Here is a 22,092-nt window from a genome sequence, read left to right on the forward strand (position 1 = left end):
CAGTTCTTATGGCCTCTGACTTTGGTGGTATGGGGCAGAAGGTCAGGTCCTTCATTATCATGGGACTAAACACACACCTGGTCCAGGAGTCAGGGAAACTGACAGAGGATCCAGGGAAAGGTGAAGCAGTTGAAGGCTTAGCCAGTCTCACACTAAGTTGAGCTAGCAGATTAAGTAACATGCATGAGCTACAAAACAGCTGCTGCTTCACTTCCATCCTCCGAATCTCCCACAATAATTTCTTATGGCCCATCTTAACCAAGAACATACAATAAAGGGAATGCTGTGAAATGTAGTTCAGCCTTGCCAAACTGACATTACAAAGCCGTCACACCATCCCAAACCTTAAATGGCTTCCTATTACCCTTACTGCCTTGAACAAAACTTGTAGTTATTTGTGACCTGCCTTTCCAGATTTTCTGCCATTATTTCCTGATCCATCTCAGGGTATATGTACCTATGTTTAGTACAAATGTTCTGACTTCTAAACCTTCCCACATTGAATTCCCTGACTGGAACACCCTCCCTTCTCTATCTTCTCCCTCAACCTGGCTAAGACCTATTCACCCTTACAGCCTCAGCTTCCTTTAGTAAACCTTCTCTGACACACTCTCTTCATCACTGACCAGTACAAAGCCAGGTCTATGTTAGCACCCAACAGACTTCAGTTGAATGAATATGTGTGCTCATGAAAATTAAAACTGATTATGGTTATGTGAACACACACCTGGAGTCTTTGGCATAAAGGGGATAAAGTACTATAGTCAAAGTCAGTGGGTAGGCAATGTGTCCAGTCTATTGCAATGTGGGAAACTCTATTCATTTCAGCAGAAATACACACACCCAGTTTATCCCCTATTCACTCTATCCCACTGATATATAAACCCCCACTGCAACATAAACGTCCTTAGTTTGAGTTGCCCAGAAAGCAGAACCTGAGAAAAAGCAGTTTGTTTGGGAGGTGATTCCTGGGAACAAGATTAAAAATCAGGGAGGATGGGAAAGGGAAATAAAAGCCAGTGAAGGGAGTGTTAGAGCTAGCTAATGCTGTGGGTAACTAAACTTCCATTTCACTGGGGACCCTCTGAAGAACTGTGGAGAACCATAGATACCCTTCTGAAAGGAGGGTGAGGCACTTAGCCACCAACTCTCATCCCTCTTTGGTTGAGTATTGCTTCTGGGGAATGTGTTCCCTTCCCCCTACCAACACTTCCAGGCTGCTGGGGATGAACAAGGCAGCAGAAGAGAAGGCTTTAGAGAAAACAAGGCAGAGAAGTAGAGGAACCACCAACACCTGTAGTAGGACGTTGGGAAAACATAGGAAACCAGCAAAGCTTCAAAAAAGTTAGAGGAGAGCCAAGGAGACATGGCCCGAGTCACTAACAATTTCTGCTCCACGTCCCAAAGATTTTTATCTCCGTTAATCACTAGGTGCCAACATAAAGACAAAAAGAATAAGAAACATCAAGTCAATTTCAGTTTCTTTTTTCAGAGAACTGATGGCTTGGGAGTTTAGAGAAATTTCATTATACTGAACTACAGTATGGATAACATGAAGAAAAGAGGGCTAGGTGTATAAGGAGTAAATAGATCATTACTGGCTGACAGTTTTACTCAAAGAATGCTTATGCAAACTTTGTTATATTCCTTCCTATATATTGTATGGGAATGGTACACCCGGAGTTCTATAGTATAGCAACCCTGCCTAGCAAAGAGGAGTTGAAAGGGACAGGAGCAGGTCAAATGTTATAGAAAATTGTTTGACCTAAAGTATTAGGAAAATATAGATCCATGGTTCTCATAGGTGGCGGGGTGCAGGGACGGCAGGGTTATTTTGTCCCCCAGAAAACATTTGGCAATATCTGGAAACACTTTTGGTCTTCACAACTGGGGAAGAGAGTGCTATTGGAATAGATTGGGAAGAGATCAGGATGGTGTTAAACACCCAACAATGTACAGTACAATCCCCCTTTTCCCAATGAAGAATTATCTTGCCCAAATATTAATAGTGCCAAGGTTGAGAAACCCTAACATAAAGGATATCGGGTATCAATATATAAATACATAATTTCTTCACATATAACATTTAAAAATCAGTATTTAATTACAAATGATTTGTTCTACATTCCAGCAATACAAAGTGTTGCATTAGTACCACCAAAACCAAAGGAATTGGTGAGGCCAATAAATCTTTTCTCAGTTTTCCATTCCTGCGCCTTTAGTGGAACATAGTTAAGATCAAATTCTGGTTCTGTACAATCCAGGTTTAAAGTAGGTGGTAGTTTTTTATAATAACAAGCTAATGTGGTAAAAGCTGCCTCGACTGCCCCTGCAGCTCCCAGCAGATGTCCTGTTGCTCCCTTAGTTGAGGAAACTGCAAGGGCATATGCGTGGTCTTTGAAGAGATGTTTGATAGCTTTGTTTTCAGCAGCATCTCCCAATGGTGTGGAAGTAGCATGTGCATTGATATAAGATATCTCTTCAGGCTGTACACCTGCATCTTTTAAAGCAGCAGCCATACACCTAATAAAACAAGAAAAGACATTTATCAGGACTAAGTTTAATTTTAACAAAAGTCGCTTTATCTGTATGGCTTATGTGAAACAAATGTAGGTATCCAAGTACCCTGGATGAAAAGAATCCCTTGCTCTAGTAACGGAACGCCATCTTGGATTACCATGTGAGTTAGGATGTCATCTGTATGGGAATAATGAGTCACACTCACTACCTTGGACTGGTTCATGACCAAGAGTTAAACACACAAGCCAATGCAAGATTGTATAATCTCAAATAAAATATAATTTCATTTATTTGCATTGGCATTTTTCCTTGAGGAAAAAATATCATGTTGACTCAAGACTAGAATAATTTTTATTCTAGGGATTTTTGGAGTGTGGCAATTTTTTATGAGAATTATAATTATGATTTTTCACATTTAAATTTAAAACTTGGCAGACTTCCCAATAATCTACTGTTTCAGGATTGTTTCAAATAACCTTTCAAAATCTTCTTTATTTAGGCTATCAGAATTCTAAACAAAAAATTACAAAGGCAAGCTAAGCCAAACAAACTTAAGAGTGAAAAATATATCCAAAAGGACCTCTGAAAACGTTTTGGATGTCATCTTCCTTTAGTTCCTAAGAGAAATATCATGTATGTATGTGTGTTTGTGTGTGTATATATATTTCTTAACAGCCAGCTCAGAGTATAATTTGAAGTACGCTGAAAGGTTTCCTGTGAACATAACCATTTCTTCATCTGTTTTGTTACTATGCTTGACATTTTTAGCACCAGCAACTACTCACTAAAATTCAAAAGTAGGCCAGGCACGGTAGCTCATGTGCTTGAGGCCAGGAGTTTGAGACCAGCTCTGGCTCTGGCAACATAGCAAGACCCCAACTCTATGGGAAAAAGAAACAAAAACAAATAAAATAAAATTCAAACGTGTAATTTAGGGGTAGGTAAACTATGGCCCTAGCTAGATGCCTATTTTTGTAAATAGTTTCATTGGAACACATTCATGCCCAGTCATTTACATACTGTCTACGGCTGCTTTCACATGACAATGGCAGAGTTGATCAGTTGCAACAGACTCCATGACCCACAAAGCCAAAAATATTTACTATATTTTTCCCATTACAGAAAAGGTTGCTAACTCTGGCTGATTTAACTGAGTAAAACATAATATGATTTAAGAAAGCTAAACTATTAGCTATCTATTAACAATTTATCAGAGACTTTTTTTTTTCATTTTACGTGCACTAATCTATAACAGTTAACTTAAATGTAGTCCTTAAACCAGCAGTATCACCATCACCTGTTAGAACTACAGAATCTCCCAGCCTGGGAAATAAAGCGAAACCCCATCTCTACAAAAAAATTAAAAAAAAAAAAACTGGTCTTAGTGGCGCATTCCTGTAGTCCCAGCTACTCAGGAAGCTGAGGTGAGAGGATTGCTTGAGCCCAGGAGTTAGAGACTGCAGTGAGATAAGACCAGCATGGGCAATACAGAGAGACCCTGTCTCTAAAAAAAACAAAACAAAACAGAATCTCAAGCACCACCCTAGACCTACAGAATCAGAATCAGCATTTTAAATAAGATCCCTAGGTGATTATAGTTTGAGAAGTGCTGACTTGAAAAGAACAGAATCCTGTTGAAATGGAGCAAAGACCAGACACATCTAGAAAGGTTGATTTTACTTTCCAAGTCTGATGAAGGGTCAAAGAGGAGGACTTTGTGAGGGAGCACACTGATGCTTAAGCACAAATGGAGGTGTGAAAAGTTGGCAAAGACACACACGGTCTTTTTCACAACTCTATTGGTTTTAACTCAAATGCAATTTTTGTAAGGATGTTCAAATGCTTTGAAATACTTTAAATGCCTTAAGCAAAGAATTAAAGAATCTTTAGTCTAAAAAAGAAAAACAATAGAGATACTGTACACCAAGGCCAGACACTACAATTTTCCCTAATTTGGGACTCTCAATAAAGTGTCTTATTTGGAGAAATATTTTCAAGGAAATAACCCATCTTTACCTTAAGGCACCTTCTCCTTCAGGATCAGGGGCAGTTATGTGACCAGCATCACCTGAGAGTCCATAGCCCAAAACTTCTGCATAGATCCGGGCTCTTCTTTGAACAGCATGTTCATATTCTTCCAGCACCAGCACGGCTGCACCTTCTCCCATTACAAAACCATCTCTCTTTGGATGAAATGGTCGACATGCCAACTTGGGATCTGAGTTTGTGCTCAGAGCCCGGGCTCTGGAAAACCCAGCAAGAGATAAAGGGCTAATACAAGAATCTGTACCTCCAGCCACCATCACATTAGCATCACCATGGGCTATAAATCTAAAAGAGTCTCCCACAGCATGAGCTCCTGTGGTACAGGCTGTGGATACTGCATGATTTGGGCCCTTGAGTTTGTATCGAATGCTGACCTGGCCTGCTGCCATATTGACCAGAATCTTAGGGACAAAAAATGGGCTAACTTTATTGTAACCTTTTGTCTGAAAATTCAAAGCAGTTTCAGAAACAACTTCAAGAGGAATCATTCCCATGCCAATTGCAACACCAGTAGCCACCTGATCAGCTTCTGACTGAGGATGCCAGCCAGAATCCTTCATGGCTAATTCTGCAGCCCCAATGGCCATGATGGTGGGAGAAGACATGGACTTGATATCTGATTTGGACACAAAGTTTTGTTCATTGAACTGACCTTCATCACTACCTCTTGGCACATAAGCAGCAACACTGCAAGGGATACTCTTAAACTCTTCACCAACCAGTGAAACAATTCCACTCTCTCCTCCGATAAGACGATCCCAAACCAGGTGAGTTCCAACACCAAGAGGAGTCACTAAGCCAATGCCTGTAATGACAACTCGCCTATGCAATCTGGATATTGGCACAGTTCCGAAAAACTTCCTTTTACTTCTTGTTAACTGTTGGCATAATCTTGAACATAGAAGACGAGTGCTTGTAATTTTCAGGAAATTTTGCAGGCAGTTGGACATGATTAAGATTCAGATGATCAGAAACACATTCCTGTAAAAGACCACAACACACCTAGGAGGTATTCTTTTAAACAGCTTGAGGGCCTAATGAAAAACATCCAAGGTGTTCCTTTGGGTGCTAGATATGAGCTGCTAATGAACACAGGGAAAATGTTACATAATTTCAATTTATACCTTAACAGCGAACTACCTGTTAAACTTACCTTCTTTTTTAGACTATAAGTGCCCTCAGACATTTGAAGACAAATAAATGAATTGATGATTCATTCGAGTCACCAAACAGTAATTCAATGAAAAATATAAAGGCACCTCCAGCCTGATATGAGCTGCAGGAAGCATCCTTTGTCAGGATTACTCATAACTTCTTCTAAATAGCATTTCTGGTGTCAGTGGCACAGAAAACACATTTCAGGGCATATTCTTTTAAGTAAGTAAGTGGGCTTTATCAATCTTCAATACTTAAGGATAATCAGCCTTTTCAAAACGCTACCCAGGGCCAAGAGCCCTAGACTGAGCGTCTGGATACCTGGGTTGGCAATACACTCTGTGACCAAGCTTGCGATGGGGAAAGGGTACAACTCTTTCCACTCCTCTAAACTTCTCCAATTGAATCATTTGTGGAAGGAGGGGTTACGACTGGTGGATCACTTCAAGGGTACTACGAAGGCCAGGGGCGGGAGTAAAAGGGTGTAGCCATTCCCTGTATCGCCTCTCAGGCACCACCACACATGTACACAGCCCGAAGAAGCATGGCGAGAGAAAAAGAAATCAGGCCCCAGGTCCTCGGACTCCCCTCTCGAAATTCAACCCCGACTTGATTTGAACGTAAAGGAGGAAAGGAGGGGCGAAGGAGGACGGTAGCGAGCGATACCTGTAACGAGGGTAGCGCCGGACACGTCGCCACAGTTCTGGGCGATGACGCTCTCGAGCGCACGCGCACACGCACGTACGCTCATGCGCGCTCCCACGCACGCGTCCCGTTCGACTCCTCTTCCACCGGTTGACTTTAAGCCGCGTCACCTTGGCGGAGGTCAGACCGTGGGAGGCGGCTGGGTCGCTGTTTGCCTTAGCAGAGACACCCCTCTCGGAACCTCAGTGACTCGCCGATAATCAAGGACCTGCAAATAACGCGATGAAGTAGCATTTTCAGCCATCAAAAAGGCATTTTTCTTGGCAGTGATAATGCCCAAATATTCCCTTTTGTCGGAGAAGGGACACCATCGTAGTCTACTGGAATTCTAAGAAAGAATTAAGGAAATTCTCTGCAGTCTCAAAGTTATTGCTGTAGCTCGCAACGTTATTAGTAATTGTGAGTAAAGTAGAACTAACCCAAATGGCCAACATCAGGAAATTTGTTGTGTATCTTGTGGTACATCCAAATGCCATGCAGCCGTTTAAAATAATTCTACAGGTGAATATTTATTAATGAGATGTTCAGACTATTTGTTAGCAGACATAGTTACAAAACTATATATCCGTTTTTTCAAAAATAATTATTTAAAGGTCTGCAAGATGTATACTGATTGTGATCTTTCCCTCCTTATTTTTGCTTAGCTTTATTTAATAAAGCTTTTCTACAATAAACAAATGTTTTTGTAATAAAGTTTTTACTTTTTAAAAGTTGTCACCAGGCTGTTCTGCCTATGGAGTAGTCATTCTTTGTTCCTTTACTTTCCTAATAAACTTCCTTTCACTTAAAAAAAATTATCACCAGATTTGAGACAGTGCTCAAAAATTGTCTCCATTGTCACAATGGAGACATTTGTTTCCAAGTGTCTGAAAAATTCATTCACTGTTTGCTCAGAGCTGACTGCAAATCGATAAAGGGAAAATATAACACGAAAATGTAAAAAAGCAAGAAGTCGACAAGATGGTATTCATCGAACATCTGTTTTTCACATGCTATCCCAGACGTGAGTTTTGCCCTTGCTCTTCTTTAGAAAAATGGTTGAGTATAGAATCTTAATCTGGACCTTCTAGTCATATTTATGTTTTTTTCTGGGCAATGCCTCTTGAAGCCATTGTTTCCAAGTAGAGTGCTCTGCATTCTTTCCTACCCCTATAGAAGAATGTGAGTGAAGCTTAGCTTTCTAGGTTGGTCCTGGATTTAAATGAGTTTGGAAATCTATTTTGTTTAAAATAATTCAGCAAAGCCCAGTTTGACCTTCATCCCAGGCCTAACCAGTCACCTCTAGTTGATCCTCATTCAGTGACAAAGTAGAGTTACTTGAAGAATTAAAACAAACACATGTGGTTATAAAATAACACTTGATGAGTAAGTACCTAAACTTGATCTCTTTTCATTGCTGTCTTTAAAATAATAGTGTGAAAATACCTACAATATTTTCTCTGAAACTGAACTCATATGAAACATAGTTTTAATGTGCTATTTCTTTTGTAATATCACAAAATCATCTTGGCTAAGAGGTGACAAATTAAAATCTTTCATAAAAATAAAAAGACCATTTTTGTATCTACCTCTTATCACCTTTTCTTTGATCTGGAAAAAGGGTGGGAAATTTTATGATATTTTATGGCTTTACATATTTGGTACCATATTTCCTGCTACAATTCCATCGTGTCTTCTTGCACCAAAATCTTCAAATGGGCTCTGCTTATCCTACCCTCCTATTAAGACTTCCTAGGTTTGCCTTAAATTCTTTGTAATCTGATTCAAAACGATCTTTCCAGTTATGGCTCCCATTCTCTATTAAATGAGCTTTCCACCCAGCAAACTGATTTTCTCACTATACATGTCTTGATTGACCCTAACTTTTCTCATCTCTGTGCTTTTGCTATTTTCAACAACCATTCATTTTCTTCCTATCGATGCTTGAAGTTTGAATGCAAAAATGAGTAGAGGTATGGCTCTTGCTTTCAAGAAGTTCACGGTCTAGTAAAGGGAGACACCCATAGAAACAAGTAAGTGCAACTGTTGAAACAGGTGCTATAGCGGAATTATTATAACACAAAAGGGACAATGAGGTCTGTGCTACCTCGTAAAGTCAGAAAAGGCTTCAGAGAAATGATCCTTGAACTGCATCTTGGAAATGAATGTTTGTCTGGTAAATTGAGTGGGAAAGGGCATCCTGGCAGGAGGAGAACAAAGGCCTGGAGAAATGAAGTGTCATGGTATCTTCCACAAACAGCTAAATATGTGGCCCATGTCAAATTTGAAGTGTGGGACAAAGCAACAGTAAAAGCATGAGAGTAAGGCAGGGCCCAGATCACAAAAGCCTGGGGTATCATACTGAGGACTTTGGATTCAATCCCGTAGTTCAGAGAGCATATGCTAGCCTTCATGGTATAATTTGGAGTGCAACATTCTTTTATTGATTCTAAACTCCTCTAGAAAGGACATGGTAAACTCTCTCATTCCCTTCACCGGAGTCTCTCTTACTCTTCTTTGTCTTGAACAAAGCCACTTAAAATATTTAACCTACCAGCCTGGTTCCTGACACCATTTGACTTTAGAATGTGGATAGAGGGAGCCATAGAAAACTTTTTACCAGGAGAACAACATGATCAGATGGGTGCTTTAGAAAGATCACTATTGCACAAATGAGCAGGGTGGGTTGGAAGGATGTGGAAATGGACACAGGGAAGAAAATTAAGAATGGATGAAACACGATGAGGCTCTGAAGGCAATGGCGAGAAGAGATGCAGGAGATGTTGAGAAGGAAACATTACTAGGATATTGTACATGATTTAAGGAGGGTGGGGAGTCTCTCACAGCTAGCAAGTCCTCTCCTTTCTCACCTTCTCAACCTCTCAATTTAAGGCTTCTGTTCAAATTGTCCCCCCTCACTGAAACTGCAGCCCACAATGAAATTTTCCTCCCTCTAAACTAGTAGTTCTCAAAGTTTACTGTGAATCAAAATCACCTGAAGGGCTTGTTACCACACAGATTGCTGGGTCCCACCTTTAAATATGGAGCTTCAGAATTTGTTTTCCTGACAAGTTGCCTGCTGATGCTGCTGTTGCTTGTCCAACCACTGCTCTAAACTTATGACTTCTATGAAAGTAGAGACCATACTTGTCTCCTTCACAGTGCTGAGCAACTAGTAGTCACTTCATAAATATATGATGAATGAATGAATTATGGAATGAATAAATCAACATTTATCCTTACATTTGATAGCACACATGCACTTTTTGTGCATTTCTCACCAAATGACTCTAGCGAAAACCAATACCATAGCATTAATATTGTGATAACAATGTACAGTCCACAAAATCATGGAAATCGTCATTTAAAAAAAATCATCTGAAATTCAAGTCCTTCCAAATAACTCTTTAGCAACACTTCTGTTAAAGTTCTTGAGTAACTATAATCTCTTTTGAATACCGCCATTTATAAAGCTATTAAGGGAATCCATTATAATAAGGGACTTTGTCATTTTCCTGGCTGCTTCCTCCACTTCAGTCAAGTTGGAGATATTCTAATTCTTCCGTTTCCTTTAGAAAAGCTGAATAAGCTACCCTAACTTTTATACCCATCGTTGTTTCAAACAACCAAAGAATGGGTACTAAATCAGCATTGAAATTCTTATTCTTTTATTTATTTATTTTTGTTCCAAAATAAAGATTTTTTTTTTCCAGGATTTCACCTCTATTAAAAATATCATTTTTAGAGTTGACATATCATGGCACTATTCTTTTTTTTGAGGTAGAGTCCCGCTCTGTCACCCAGATTTATTTTTTGTAAATCTGGCCCTACTGAAATACCCCCTTTTATCTTGATGAGGCCTCATTCTTAGTAATGATATGGTACAGAAAATGCTGTGTGTCATTTCCGGGCTCATGTGGTTAAAAGTAGGAGTGACTTTTTTTTTTTTTAATCCAAGTAGGCTGCCTGTATTTGTAAATAAAAATTCACTAGAACATAACCATGCCCATTTATTTTCAAGTATTGTCTGTGGAGCAACAACTGCAGAGGCAGAGTTAAATAGTTGAGACAGACCTTATGGCTCACAAAGCCTAAAACACTATATGGTCCTTTACAGAAAACGTTTCTTGACCCCTGTTCTAAGGGATGGAAGGAGACTGGGTCCACTGACATTATGACACCTGCATTATTAAACTGTTATATGAGTCAGAAAAAAATTACTCTTGTGTTAAGCCATTGAAAATTTTAGTTACAGAAGCTAGCAACATACTACTATCTGTTGAACACACCATACTTGGAAGCTGGTCCAAAGATCTACATATTTATTAAAAGCGTACGTATATCTGGGAGACGAATAGTCATTGAAGTGGATGTCATAGCTTAGGGTCTTGTTCGGAGATTCTGGAAGAAAATTTCAAGTCTTAAAAGCAAACAAATGAAACACCAAGAAATTTAAAAGAGGTTATTCAGGCAAATCACTTATCTTCAGAAATAAAGTCAAGAAAAATACTTGGTGAGGTTGAAAAGGATTTTCTAAAAAGAAGGAAGCCACTGGTGAAGTACTTTCAAGGACATGGTGGGGAAGAGACTGGACTAGAGTAGTTAGGGATGCATCTTTTAAGAATAAAAGACCCTGATCACATGATCTACCTAAAAAACAAGTCACAAAATATTACTTACCCTTAACTGTGTGGGATGCAAATTTTTATTCTCTTCCCTTCCCGCCCCCGACATTCTATAATATTGCGTAATTATTATGCATGTGTTTTACGCTGGTCACCACGCGGTAAACCGAATCCACGACCCATTATTATGTTGCAACCTATGGTTTAAAAATACACTTCCTTACAGAGGAATCATATACTAGTTGAGCTGGAACTTAGATTTTCAGTCATTAGCCAAATTCTGAAAAGAATCCATATAACAAACCCAGCAGAGCTTATAGCCATGGTTTTGTTTGTGACGTTTGTTGCTTCTAGGGTCTTTCATCCACATCTATGTAGAACGTCCTGACAATCTGCGAAGAGAAGGCTCTAAGGTCGTTTTATTTGTGGGGAAAGGAGGGAGGTACATGCGGTTTCTCCACCTTAGTAGCTGGATCAATTAGGCTGGCCCCCGGGCGCAGACGGATCCGGGTTTCTGAGAGGTACGTGCCAGCACCATCCGCCCGATACCTCCAGACCAAAGCCGGCCTCCCCTCCAGCCGAGCTCTTCCGTCCTAAACGACTCGACATCCCCCTCCTCCAGGCCCACACCCCTCAGCCCCGGCGCCCAGGCCCCGCCTCTCCCTGCGGAACCCCTTCCCAACCTGTACGACCAGGCCCCAACTCTGGGTCGAAGCACCTCGCCCCTGCCAGCCGAGGCCCCCCACCTTCTTCCGAACAGCCCCTCGCCCCTCCCGAAGGGGCAGCCGTAGCTCCCGGCCGAGCTTCCCTGCTCCTGGCCCAGGCCCACGACCCCGCCCCAGGCCCCCGACCCCGCCCCTGCCGGCCGAGGACCCCGCCCCTCCCGGTGGCTGCGGTAGCCGCTGCGCGCTGAGGCGCCTGCTCAGTGTGGGACGCGGAGCGCGAGGGGCGGCGGCCGCCGCTGGCGCTCAAGCATGGCGGCGGCGGCGTTGGGCAGCTCCTCAGGCTCGGAGTCCCCGGCCGTGGCCGAGCTCTGCCAGAACACCCCGGAGACCTTTCTGGAGGCCTCCAAGCTGCTGCTCACCTATGCTGACAACATCCTCAGGTGCAGGGCAACGGGGTCGGACGGCGGCTACCGGGGTGGGTGGGCCGCGGCGCCTTGTTCGGCCAGGGACTGGGGTGTCCGGCCTGAGCTTCAGAGGGCAGCGACGCCCGGACAGACCGGGACCTGGAGCTGGTTCTGCTCCTAACGTCCGAGCCCGCCGGCCAGGGGCCTCGGGACCCGGCCAAGTCCCACCCCCGCTCGAGAAAAGGAAGTTTCTTTGCAGTTGTGACTTGGCACCTGCAGTCAGGGTGCTGCGGGTGAACTGGAGTCCCGGAAGCGGGGCCGGGCGGAGGAGAGGTAGGAAGGCGTGCTGCAGACACTGCCGCTCTTCTCGTCGTTTAACGGCCTCAGATATCAGGACACAACGGTAACCGCGCCGCGCGTGTCATTCCCCCTGCGTGCATTTTTCGAGCGGAGTGGCTTACATTTCCACATACTTATCAGAAGTTACTCACTGACAAAGTAATGTTTTCTTCCCATGTTGAGACTATCCGAGTACTAAAGCATAATGCTTCTGAAGTGGTGGGTTTTAAAATTTTTAATGTTTTTTTTGCACACTTTTGTTGATTGAAACATTATAGTATTTTGAAGTTACAGTTTTTATATTAATACCGGATTCTACTATATAACATAACCCTTTAAGAATTCGTGGAGGTAATCGCCTTGGATGAGAGTAATTTGTTTCATTCTCCTGTCAGCAAAATTGCACTTCTGGAGGTCTAAGGGACCTTGTAAATTTTGGGAATTGGAAGGCAAGTTTGATTATTCATTTTGAATAAGTACCCACCTCAACTGTTCAGATCAAATGATGTGTCTGAACGGAGGGACATGGTGTGTGGGGGAGGGAAATGGAACTGAGTTAAAGGAGCGCCACTTGCTTTAGTGGTGTCACCTCATTTATCAGGTCACCGTGATTAATTAGGTTCTCTGTTCCCCTCAGCCCCTGGTGCATTAAGTGTTTGGTATATTGTCATGAAGTCTAAAAGGAAATTCTTCTCAGTTTCAAGGTTATAGGTTTCATGTGACCCAATTTTAGACATTAGTTGCATGTGCAGTTTTTAAAATCCGTGTCAGTAATATTTCATTTAGGCAATGGTAATGATTTTTAAAGTAAATTGAAGGGAAAGTATATTGAGCCCTTATTTTGTGGCAGATGCTATGAAGGATGCAACATGTAGCCTGTTTACAGCTACGTAATTGTGACCTGTGTGGGGACCAACTTCGTGCTCTGTGACACCTTCTCAGCTCACCTTTTTTACTCTTTGAGGCCTTACAGCTCTTCACAGTACAAGGATGCCAAGGGACTCCATAAATGAACTGATAGGCTGGGTTCTCCAGAGCCCATTAGCTGAGACTTACCACCTGGAAAGCCACCAGGCTATTTAAAACCCCACTAGTCAGAAAAGAGAGGTGGCCTTGTAATGAAGACTCACTTCTGCTTTAAATCTAGTGAAACCAAAAATGCTGAGGTTTAGTATGAGGAGGAAACCTTTGCATGCAAATAATGACATTTAGCGTCATAATCTTCATTATGAGTGTTTACTAATGGCTTGTTTCTGATTTTCTTTTTTGAGACGGAGTTTGCTCTTGTTGATGAGGCTGGAGTGCAGTGGCACGATCTTGACTCACTGCAACCTCCGCCTCCCAGGTTCAAGATTCTGAAAGATGAGTATGGCAATCAGCGCAAAGGATAGTGGACATACTGGAATAATGCTGAGAAATTAAGAGTTTAAGAAAGTCTTTGTGCTTTGCCTTTCCAGGGATAGGAAAGAGGATATGATGAGTTTGAAGTCTAATGTCCCTACAGCCCTCTAAGTCTTTGAGGGCCTTAGAGTCAGGCCTTTGGTATCAGTCTATGCACAAAACCACGGTCAGTTTACTCAACATACTTAATAAGACAAAGAATTTGAGGAACGGGATGGACTGTCATTGCTGGAGCCTGTTTGCAGTATACTTTTACTGAGAAAAATAGATTAATGTGAAGTCCAGAGATGATATAAAAATAAAATTGCTCACTGGGCACGGTGGCTCACGCCTGTAACCCCAGCACTGTGGGAGGCCAAGGTGGGCAGATTGCTTGAGCTTAGGAGTTTGAGACCAGCCTGGGCAACATGGCTAAACCCCGTCTCTACAAAAAAATTAAAAAATTAGCCAAGCGTGGTGGCAGACACCTGTAGTCCCAGCTACTTGGAGGGCGGAGGTGGGCGGATGGCTTGAGCCCATGATCATGCCACTGCATTCTAGCTTTGATGGCAAAGTGAGACCTTTCTCAAAAAATAAAAAAAAATGCTCACTAGAAACTAAAGAGGAAAATCTATATTGTATATCAATAGTTAAATGGTAACAACATATATCAAAATAACAAAGGCCAGTCAAAGTGGCTCCCACCTGTAATACCAGGGCTTTAGGGCACCCCAGGTAGAAGGATTGCAGCCGGGGCAACACAGTGAGACCCCATCTCTTAAAAAAAAAATTAGCCAGGCGTGGTGGCTCACCTGTAGTCCTAGCTACTTCAGAGGCTGAGGCAGAGGACTGCTGAGCCCAGGAGTTCTAAGCAGCAATGAGCTTTGATGGCATCATTGCACTCTAGCCGGAGTGACAGAGCAAGACTTTGTTTTTTAAAAAACAAAACAAAAACTATATGAGAATTGATGTGTATTTTGTAAGAATTTTTAAACAATTGTGAAAGAAGGAAGAAACTAGAAAATTAGCCCAGAGAAAGACCGAGCACGTAGAGATCTGAAAGCTGTGAGGAAAAGAATAGATTAAAATAGCTCAAGCAGTTTTGAACCAGTAGGATATATCATCCTGGTGGTACTGACATGTTTATCACCCTGTGAAATACATTGAGTGTCAGGAAAAGATGCCTCATTTATCTAAAACTAGCTTTGATAAATGTAGGATTATTTTATAGTTCAGTTTTCTTAAGTGATAAGAAAGAGCGGCTCACTTATGAGACAGTGTAGCCTGGAAGCCAGGAATGCTGAATGTTCTGCAGTGCACAAGGAAACTCCACTGAGAAAAGGCCCCACATGTTAATGGTGCTGAGACTGAGAAACCCTAATCTAATACACAGAATAAAGAGTTGAGAATAAAATTTTCTTTGTATTTCACTACTATCTGTGATTCTCAAATTACATATAGTAAAGAACAATATTTTTGTTTTGATTTCCAATCCCTTATGGACCTATAACTTTTGTAAAATACACTGAAAATTTCATGGCAATATCAAATTGCTATATACCGAACATTAAATTTCTGTACTTCTTGCTTCATTTTTATGCCCTTGTAAACAAACAAAGAAAAAATTTCTGTACTACTTGTGTATGGTAGCAAATAATTTGTAGATTAGCACCAATCTGTGGACATTTTGAATAGCAAAAAAAAAAAATAGAGCTTTTGTCTCTGAATATTCTGTAATAAACTTATATGATTTTTGAAATTAGGGAAAAGTTTAAAAACATTCATTTAGTATTTATGACACTTTGGCCAATAGGCAATTGACTGGTGAAAAACAAATGCAAAGTTTGTTAAAACTTATAAAATTAAAATATTTGGGTTTTGGCTTTGTTTTTACATCAGAATACCTAGAGAACATGTGTAGATAGGACAAAGTTGATAAGTCATTTGCTAGCATTTGCCTACTCACCATACCACACCCCAGGCAGATGGCTTCTTATGGAAGTACATCTTCCTATGGATCCCAGACACTGCCTCAGAATCCTCCTTAACATAGTACTTAAAGAAGTCACTATCACTTTAAGGCAGTTGGTGTCAGGTATGAAACTTATCATCCTAAACTATGTTCTGAGGGTCTTTTGAATATACTATGATTATCTTAACCTTACATTCTTTTAATGTTTTTTTTAAACAATTCTGATTTATCAAAGTAATTAAAAATCTCAAACCAAAATTTTCATGTGCTGGTTACTTGTCCCAAGTGTACTATTCAAAATCTTAATTATGGTAAAAGAAATTTATGTCTTCCTTTTATTGCCATACTGTCTGCGTCAAGAATGTGTCTTGGGCCAGGTGCGGTGGCTCACGCCTGTAATCCCCAGCACTTTGGGAGGCTGAGGCGGGTGGATCACCTGAGGTCGAGAGTTCGAGACCAGCCTGGTCGACATGGTGAAACCCTGTCTCTACTTAAAAAATGCAAAATTAGCCAGGAGTGGTGGCGCACCCGTGTAATCCCAGCTACTTGGGAGGCTGAGGTGGGAGAATTGCTTGAAACTGGGAGGCGGAGGCTGTAGTGAGCCAAGGTCACGCCACTGCACTCCAGCTTGGGAAACAGAGCGAGACCCCTCTCTCAAAAAAAAAAAAAAAAAAAAAAAAGGAATGTATCTTCAACTGAAGCGAGACTCCCCCCATCTCAAAAAAAAATGTACCTTAAAGTTAACAGCACAGAATGTAATTGACTGTTTTTACTTATAGTATAAACAACCATTGGTTTAGGGAAGAAAGAAAATCAAGTAACTATAAAGATATACCTAGGTCATGTTTGTCGAAAGTAAAGTCTTTGAAGAACTATGACCTGGTTTTTTAATATATAATCAAACTTTTGTTTTTGTCAGAAACCCTAATGATGAAAAATATAGATCTATCCGGATTGGAAATACAGCCTTTTCTACTAGACTCTTGCCTGTCAGAGGAGCTGTTGAATGTTTATTTGAAATGGGCTTTGAAGAGGTAAGTATGTTCAAGGATTTCCTCTCCCCTCTTCACGCACAAAGCAGTCATATCACGTTGGTGAATAATTATTTGAATAAGATAATGTTTTTTAATTTATCATTTTGGGAATCAGTAGACGTAGTTATTTCTTCACTGATTGGACATTTAAAAATCACAGCAAGTATAGTTTAAAATTTCAGTAAAATATAACAACGCTCCACAGAGAAGTTCTTACGAGTCTCAATTCTTTAGAATAAGGGTCAAACATGCAACCCAAGGACCAAATGTGGTTCACTTTAGGCTTTTAGCTAAAACCTGGTTTGTGAGCACACATGAATACTAATAGAGTCTAGCTACCTGTCTGTAGTAGGAAATGAAAAGAATCTGAAGTAAACAGAAAAACTGAGTTCAGGTGCCACACAGAAGGGGTTTCTTCTGTGACGGGAGAGGAGTCTCAGTATGTTTTTTTTGTTTTTACTTCAAATGAATATTTTGGTGTTATCTTTTGGAATCTTGTGGTGTAGTTTAATTTTATGACACATTGAAAGTAGTTATTAAGATTCAGAATTTTCTTTATGTTTATATCCTTAACTAGTTCTCCTTTGTAGAGCATTGAAAGAACTTGAACAAGTTACAGAGACTCAGTAGTCAGTGGTCGTCAGAATAGGCAATCGTAGAAATTGTTAAAGAGACATGCTGAGCTGCTATGTAAGATTCACTTTCCTTCATGCCTCTCTTCTTCCCTCCCCAGGTTCCATTTCAGGCCCTGAAGTAACAGTAGTGAACAAAGTAGTAGATATAATCCCATCTCACATGGAGCTTACATTCTAGTAGGTTAAACAGCCAGTAGATGTGAAAACAAGATGAGTGCAAAGAAGAAAATAAGACCAGGTAATAGAATAAAAAGTACTTTGCATGGCAGGCAGTGGTCAGGGAAGTCCTCTCTGAGGAGATGACATTTGAGCTGTGACTTGAAACATCTCAGGTACCTGAAACTCTCAGGTAAGAGTATTTCAGGCAGAAGGATTAATGTGTGTAAAGGATTTCCAGCAAAACTAACCGTGAAACAGAAATAAGCTGCATAGGGAGGCAGAGACCAGGACACGTGGGGTCTTGAGGACTGCGGCAAAAGACTTAGACTTTATTCTAAGTGAGATGAGAAGCCATTGGGAATTTTTTTTTTTTTTTGAGATGGAGTTTCGCTCTTGTTGCCCAGGCTGGAGTGCAATGATGCAATCTCGGCTCACCACAACGTTCGCCTCCTGGGTTCAAGCGATTCTCCTGCCTCAGCCTGCCGAGTAGCTGGGATTATAGGCATATGCCACCACACCTGGCTAATTTTGTATTTTTGTAGAGATGGAGTTTCTCCATGTTGGTCAGGTTGGTCTCGAACTTCTGACCTCAGGCGATCTGCCCGCCTTGGCCTCCCAAAGTATGGGGATTACAGGCGTGAGCCGCCGTGCCCAGCCTGGAAAGTTTTAAGTAGGGAAAAATATTTTTGAAGATTATTCTAGCTTGCTGTAAAGAGAATTCCTGGAGGTGGTGGGATGGGGACAAGGGATGAAGCAGGGAGACCGGTTAGAAAGCTTATTATATTAGTCTAAATAAGAAATGGTAGTGGTTTGTATAAAGTCCATGAAGGCAGGGCTTTTTGTCATTTCTGTTCCCTGTGTTGCTAGCTCCTGGAATAATGCTGGGGCATTACAAATGTTAGGTACTCAATAAAGATTTGTTGAATTAAGTACTGATGGTGGAGATGGAGAGAAGTAGATGGATCCAGGATTTCTTTTTGTGGCAGAATCAACAGGACTTACTGGTGAATTAGATGTAAGATATAAGGGAAAGGAAGGAATCAAGGACTTACCTATGTTTTGGTTTAAGCAACTAATTGGATGGGAGTATCATTAATTGAGATAGAGAAGCCTTGGAGAGTAGCAGGTTTTAGGGGAGAAACCAACACCTATCTTTGGACAATTGTGACCAATTTGCTGTTAAATATTCAAGTAGAGATGTCAAGTAAGCAGTTGGATATATGAGTTTACAACCCCAAAGGAGAGATTAGGCGGGGGATATAAATTATGGTGTCATCTGATTATAGATGATACAAAGGTATCTGAACATAAAGAATTTAAAATTCCTTGTTCAAGGAAATGCCAATTTTCAAGATTCAAATTGGTTGGGAAAATTGAGTAAATGACAACTGAAGATTCTACCCATTTCTCATGTCGAAGTGTCACATATTCAATAGAATTAGATTTGTCTTTCATTCAGCAAATATTTGAGTGCCAAGTAGGGTAGCCAGCCATTCCAGTTTGCTCTGTACTGTCCTGGTTTTAGCAATGAAAGTCCCACATCCCAGAAAACCCCTCAGTCTCAGGCAAACCAGTTTTGGTCACTCCAGTGCCAAATAACAGGCCACACTGAGACTTGTAGAAGTATTTGATGCAAATGGAGTCACAATTTCAGAAAAGATTAACAGGTTTTGATATGACTAATTTATACTTAAAGTTTCTGTTCGGCTTTAGACATCGCACCTCAGGACTTGAACTCTACCACCAAAAAGAAAGTTGGTGGACTTTTTAAAGAATAATTATATGGATACGTAATAGTTGTACATTATGGGGTACAGGTGATATTTTGATGCAAGCATACAAATGTGTAATGAACATATCTGAGTAATTGGAACTTCCATGATCTCAAACATTTATCATCTCTTTGTGTTAGAAACATTCAAAATTCTGTCTTCTAGCTATTTTGAAATATACAATGAATTGTTCTTAACCATAGTCACTGTATTGTGCTATAGAACATGAGAAATTATTCCTCCTATTTAACTATAATTTAGTACCCGTTAACCAATCTCTTTCTATTGCCCAGTCCCTTCTATCTCTCCAAGCCTTTGGTAACTGCCATTCCACTCTTCTTTATTTTTTTAAATTTTCATTTAATTTTGTAATATCTTTTTACAATCACTCTTTTCTTCTATGGGATCAATTGTTTTAGCTCCCACATATGAGTGAGAACATGTGTTCTTTGTCTTTCTGAATTCTGGTTTATTTTACTTAACATAATGTTCCTCCCTTTCCATCCATGTTGATGCAAATGATTTTGTTCTTTTTTATGGTGGAATAATATTCCGTTGTGTATAGATACCACATATTCTTTATCCATTCATCTATTGATGGACAATTAGGTTAATTCCATATCTTGGCTGTTGTGAATAGTGCTGCAGTAAACATAGGAATGCAGATACCTCTTCAATATGCTGATTTTGTAAAATGGTGGATGGGAGACAGGACTAACTTGCAGCTCCCAAATGGACTGACAGAACAGTGCCTGGAAACTCACATGGTGAACTTTTGCTCTGAGAACTACCACAGGAACATACCAGGAAAACCAAAATAATTCACAGACCCTTTGAAAAAAGCAGCTTGCTGCTGCAAATTCCATGAGACAGAGGAAAACCTGTGAGTGCCCGAAGTGTGAGAGGGGGAAAGTCCACCGGGGAACCTGAAAATCCAGATCACAGGAGAAGGGTTTAACCTTACCTAGAGCTGAAATGAATTTAGAGAGCTGAGCGAAATACAAAAGTAAAACAAGCAGCGAGAAGAGCCTGCAGGCACTCCTGGCCACCAAGGAAGCCATTTCTGACTTTATCTCACAGGGGTCCTTGGGGAGGGCTGCAAGTGGAATTGGGGAAAGACCACAGGGAGAATGAAACTTGCAGCTGAACACGAATTTTCCTGGACTGGGGTGTGTAGGGGAGGTGGCAAGTGGGAAATGAAGATACTGCAGATACAAGCACAGAAGCCAAGGCAGACGGAGAGGGGCGAAGCCTGAAAACCCTGATTGCTTTCTCAGTGGGGAGACTTGTAGCCTGGGGCAAAATCTCAGCCCTGCGTACACTGCCTGGATATAAACATAGTGCTATTGGTGGGGCATGGTGGGAGTGAGACTGGCCCTTCTGGCTGCGTGGGAGCTGGGTAAGGCCTGTTATTGCTGACTTTCCCCCACTTCCCTGGTGACCTGTATGACGCAGCAGGTCATATAATTACAGCAGGTCATACATTACAGCAGTTATGTAATCCCCCTGGAAACATAACTCCATTGGCCTGAGAACCACACCCCCATCCCCCACAGCGGCCACAACAAGCCCAACCCAAAGAGAGTCTGCGCTCAGACATGCCTAACCCTGCCTTCACCTTATGGTCTTTCTCAACCCATCCTGGTAACTGAAGAGAAAAGACATAATCTCTTGGGAACTCTATGGCCCTGCCCACTGCCTGAAAAACCCAAATACTTATCCAGGCAACCCTAGAGCAAGCTTATATCTTCTTGATACTACCGCAGCTGATGCTGTCTTGAAAGCATCACCTTCTGGCTGGAGGCCAACCAACTGAAACCATTACAGCAACTCATTGAAGAACAACTCTGCCCCAAGAAAGGAGAAAACAACAGCTAATTCCACCACCTGTAACATGCTGGCTAACCAGAGGTCCTGAGTCCGACCACATGACAGCTTTACTGCCAGCACACCTGGAATTCGAGAAAACCAACACACTAAACAAAACTGCAACCAAGGTCCCACACAGAGTCCACTTCACTCCCCTGCCACCTCCATCAGAGTAGTTACTGGTATCTATGGCTGAGACTTGAAGACAGATCACATCACAGGACTCTTTGCAGACACTCTCTAATACCAGTTCAGAGCCCAGTAGCTCTACTGGGTTGCTAGACCCAGAAGAGCAATAACAATCACTGCAGTCCAGCTCTCAGGAAGCCCCATTCCTAGAGGAAGGGAAGAGCACCACATCAAGGGAGCACCCTGTGGAGCCAAAGAATCTGAACAGCAGCCCTTGAGCCCCGGATCCTTCCTCTGAGATAGTCTATACCTAAATGAGGAGGAACCCAAAAAACAATTCTGGTAGTATCACAAAACAGGGTTCTTTAACATCCCCAAAAGATCACACTAGCATAGTAGCAATGGATCCAAACCAAGAAGAAATCTCTGAATTGCCAGAAAAAGAATTCGGAAGGTCAATTATTAGGTTACCCAAGGAGACACCAGAGAAAGATGAATACCAACTTAAAGAAATTTAAAGAGTGATACAGGATATGGATGAAAAAAATCTCCAGAGAAATAAATAGTATAAATAAAAAACAATTACAACTTCTGGAAGTGAAGAACACACCTAGGGAAATGCAGAATACATTGGAAAGTTTCAACAATGGAATTGAACAAGTAGAAGAGAACTTCAGAGCTCAAAGACAAGGCTTTCGTATTAA

At 41.3% G+C, this 22,092-nt stretch overlaps 2 protein-coding genes across 15 annotated transcripts in view; one reads left to right on the forward strand and one right to left on the reverse strand.

Moving 5' to 3' along the window:
- Positions 1-2,080: 2,080 nt before the first annotated feature.
- Positions 2,081-11,869, reverse strand: OXSM (3-oxoacyl-ACP synthase, mitochondrial). 11 transcript variants are annotated; one of them, XM_054552493.1, is made up of 5 exons: positions 11,777-11,865; positions 11,086-11,227; positions 6,388-10,806; positions 4,537-5,547; positions 2,081-2,523 (listed from the first exon to the last, which is right to left on the reverse strand). In XM_054552493.1, exons 4-5 carry the CDS (start codon positions 5,514-5,516, stop codon positions 2,121-2,123), a joined length of 1,383 nt encoding a protein of 460 aa, XP_054408468.1. In that variant the 5' UTR covers positions 5,517-5,547; positions 6,388-10,806; positions 11,086-11,227; positions 11,777-11,865; the 3' UTR covers positions 2,081-2,120. The 11 variants fall into 11 exon arrangements, with proteins under 11 accessions (XP_054408468.1, XP_054408470.1, XP_054408467.1 ...); XM_054552495.1 differs by having other exon boundaries at positions 11,714-11,851; XM_054552492.1 differs by lacking the exon at positions 11,777-11,865 and adding an exon at positions 11,335-11,653.
- Positions 11,870-11,897: 28 nt separating this feature from the next.
- NGLY1 (N-glycanase 1) overlaps positions 11,898-22,092 on the forward strand; it is a 64,387-nt gene continuing 54,192 nt past the window's right edge. For 2 of the 4 annotated variants that reach the window (XM_054552497.2, XM_024244705.2), the window contains exons 1-2: positions 11,924-12,135; positions 16,710-16,824. In XM_054552497.2, the coding sequence (XP_054408472.1) occupies positions 12,005-12,135; positions 16,710-16,824 (246 nt within the window). In that variant the 5' untranslated portion in view covers positions 11,924-12,004. Of the gene's footprint in view, positions 12,503-16,709; positions 16,825-22,092 lie in introns of all 4 variants that reach the window. The other 2 variants (XM_024244703.3, XM_024244701.3) reach the window with 2 other exon arrangements.

Source organism: Pongo abelii, chromosome 2 (assembly GCF_028885655.2).
Source record: "Pongo abelii isolate AG06213 chromosome 2, NHGRI_mPonAbe1-v2.0_pri, whole genome shotgun sequence".
In the NCBI taxonomy this organism is placed as follows: domain Eukaryota; kingdom Metazoa; phylum Chordata; class Mammalia; order Primates; family Hominidae; genus Pongo; species Pongo abelii.

Bases quoted from the DNA above. Each gene is read 5' to 3' on its own strand.
- OXSM (XM_009239268.3), bottom strand. From the start codon at position 5,516: ATGTCCAACTGCCTGCAAAATTTCCTGAAAATTACAAGCACTCGTCTT. The intron at 2,524-4,536 runs GTAAAGATGGGT...TTGTTTTATTAG, and splicing joins GAAGGAGAAGGTGCCTTAAG to GTGTATGGCTGCTGCTTTAA.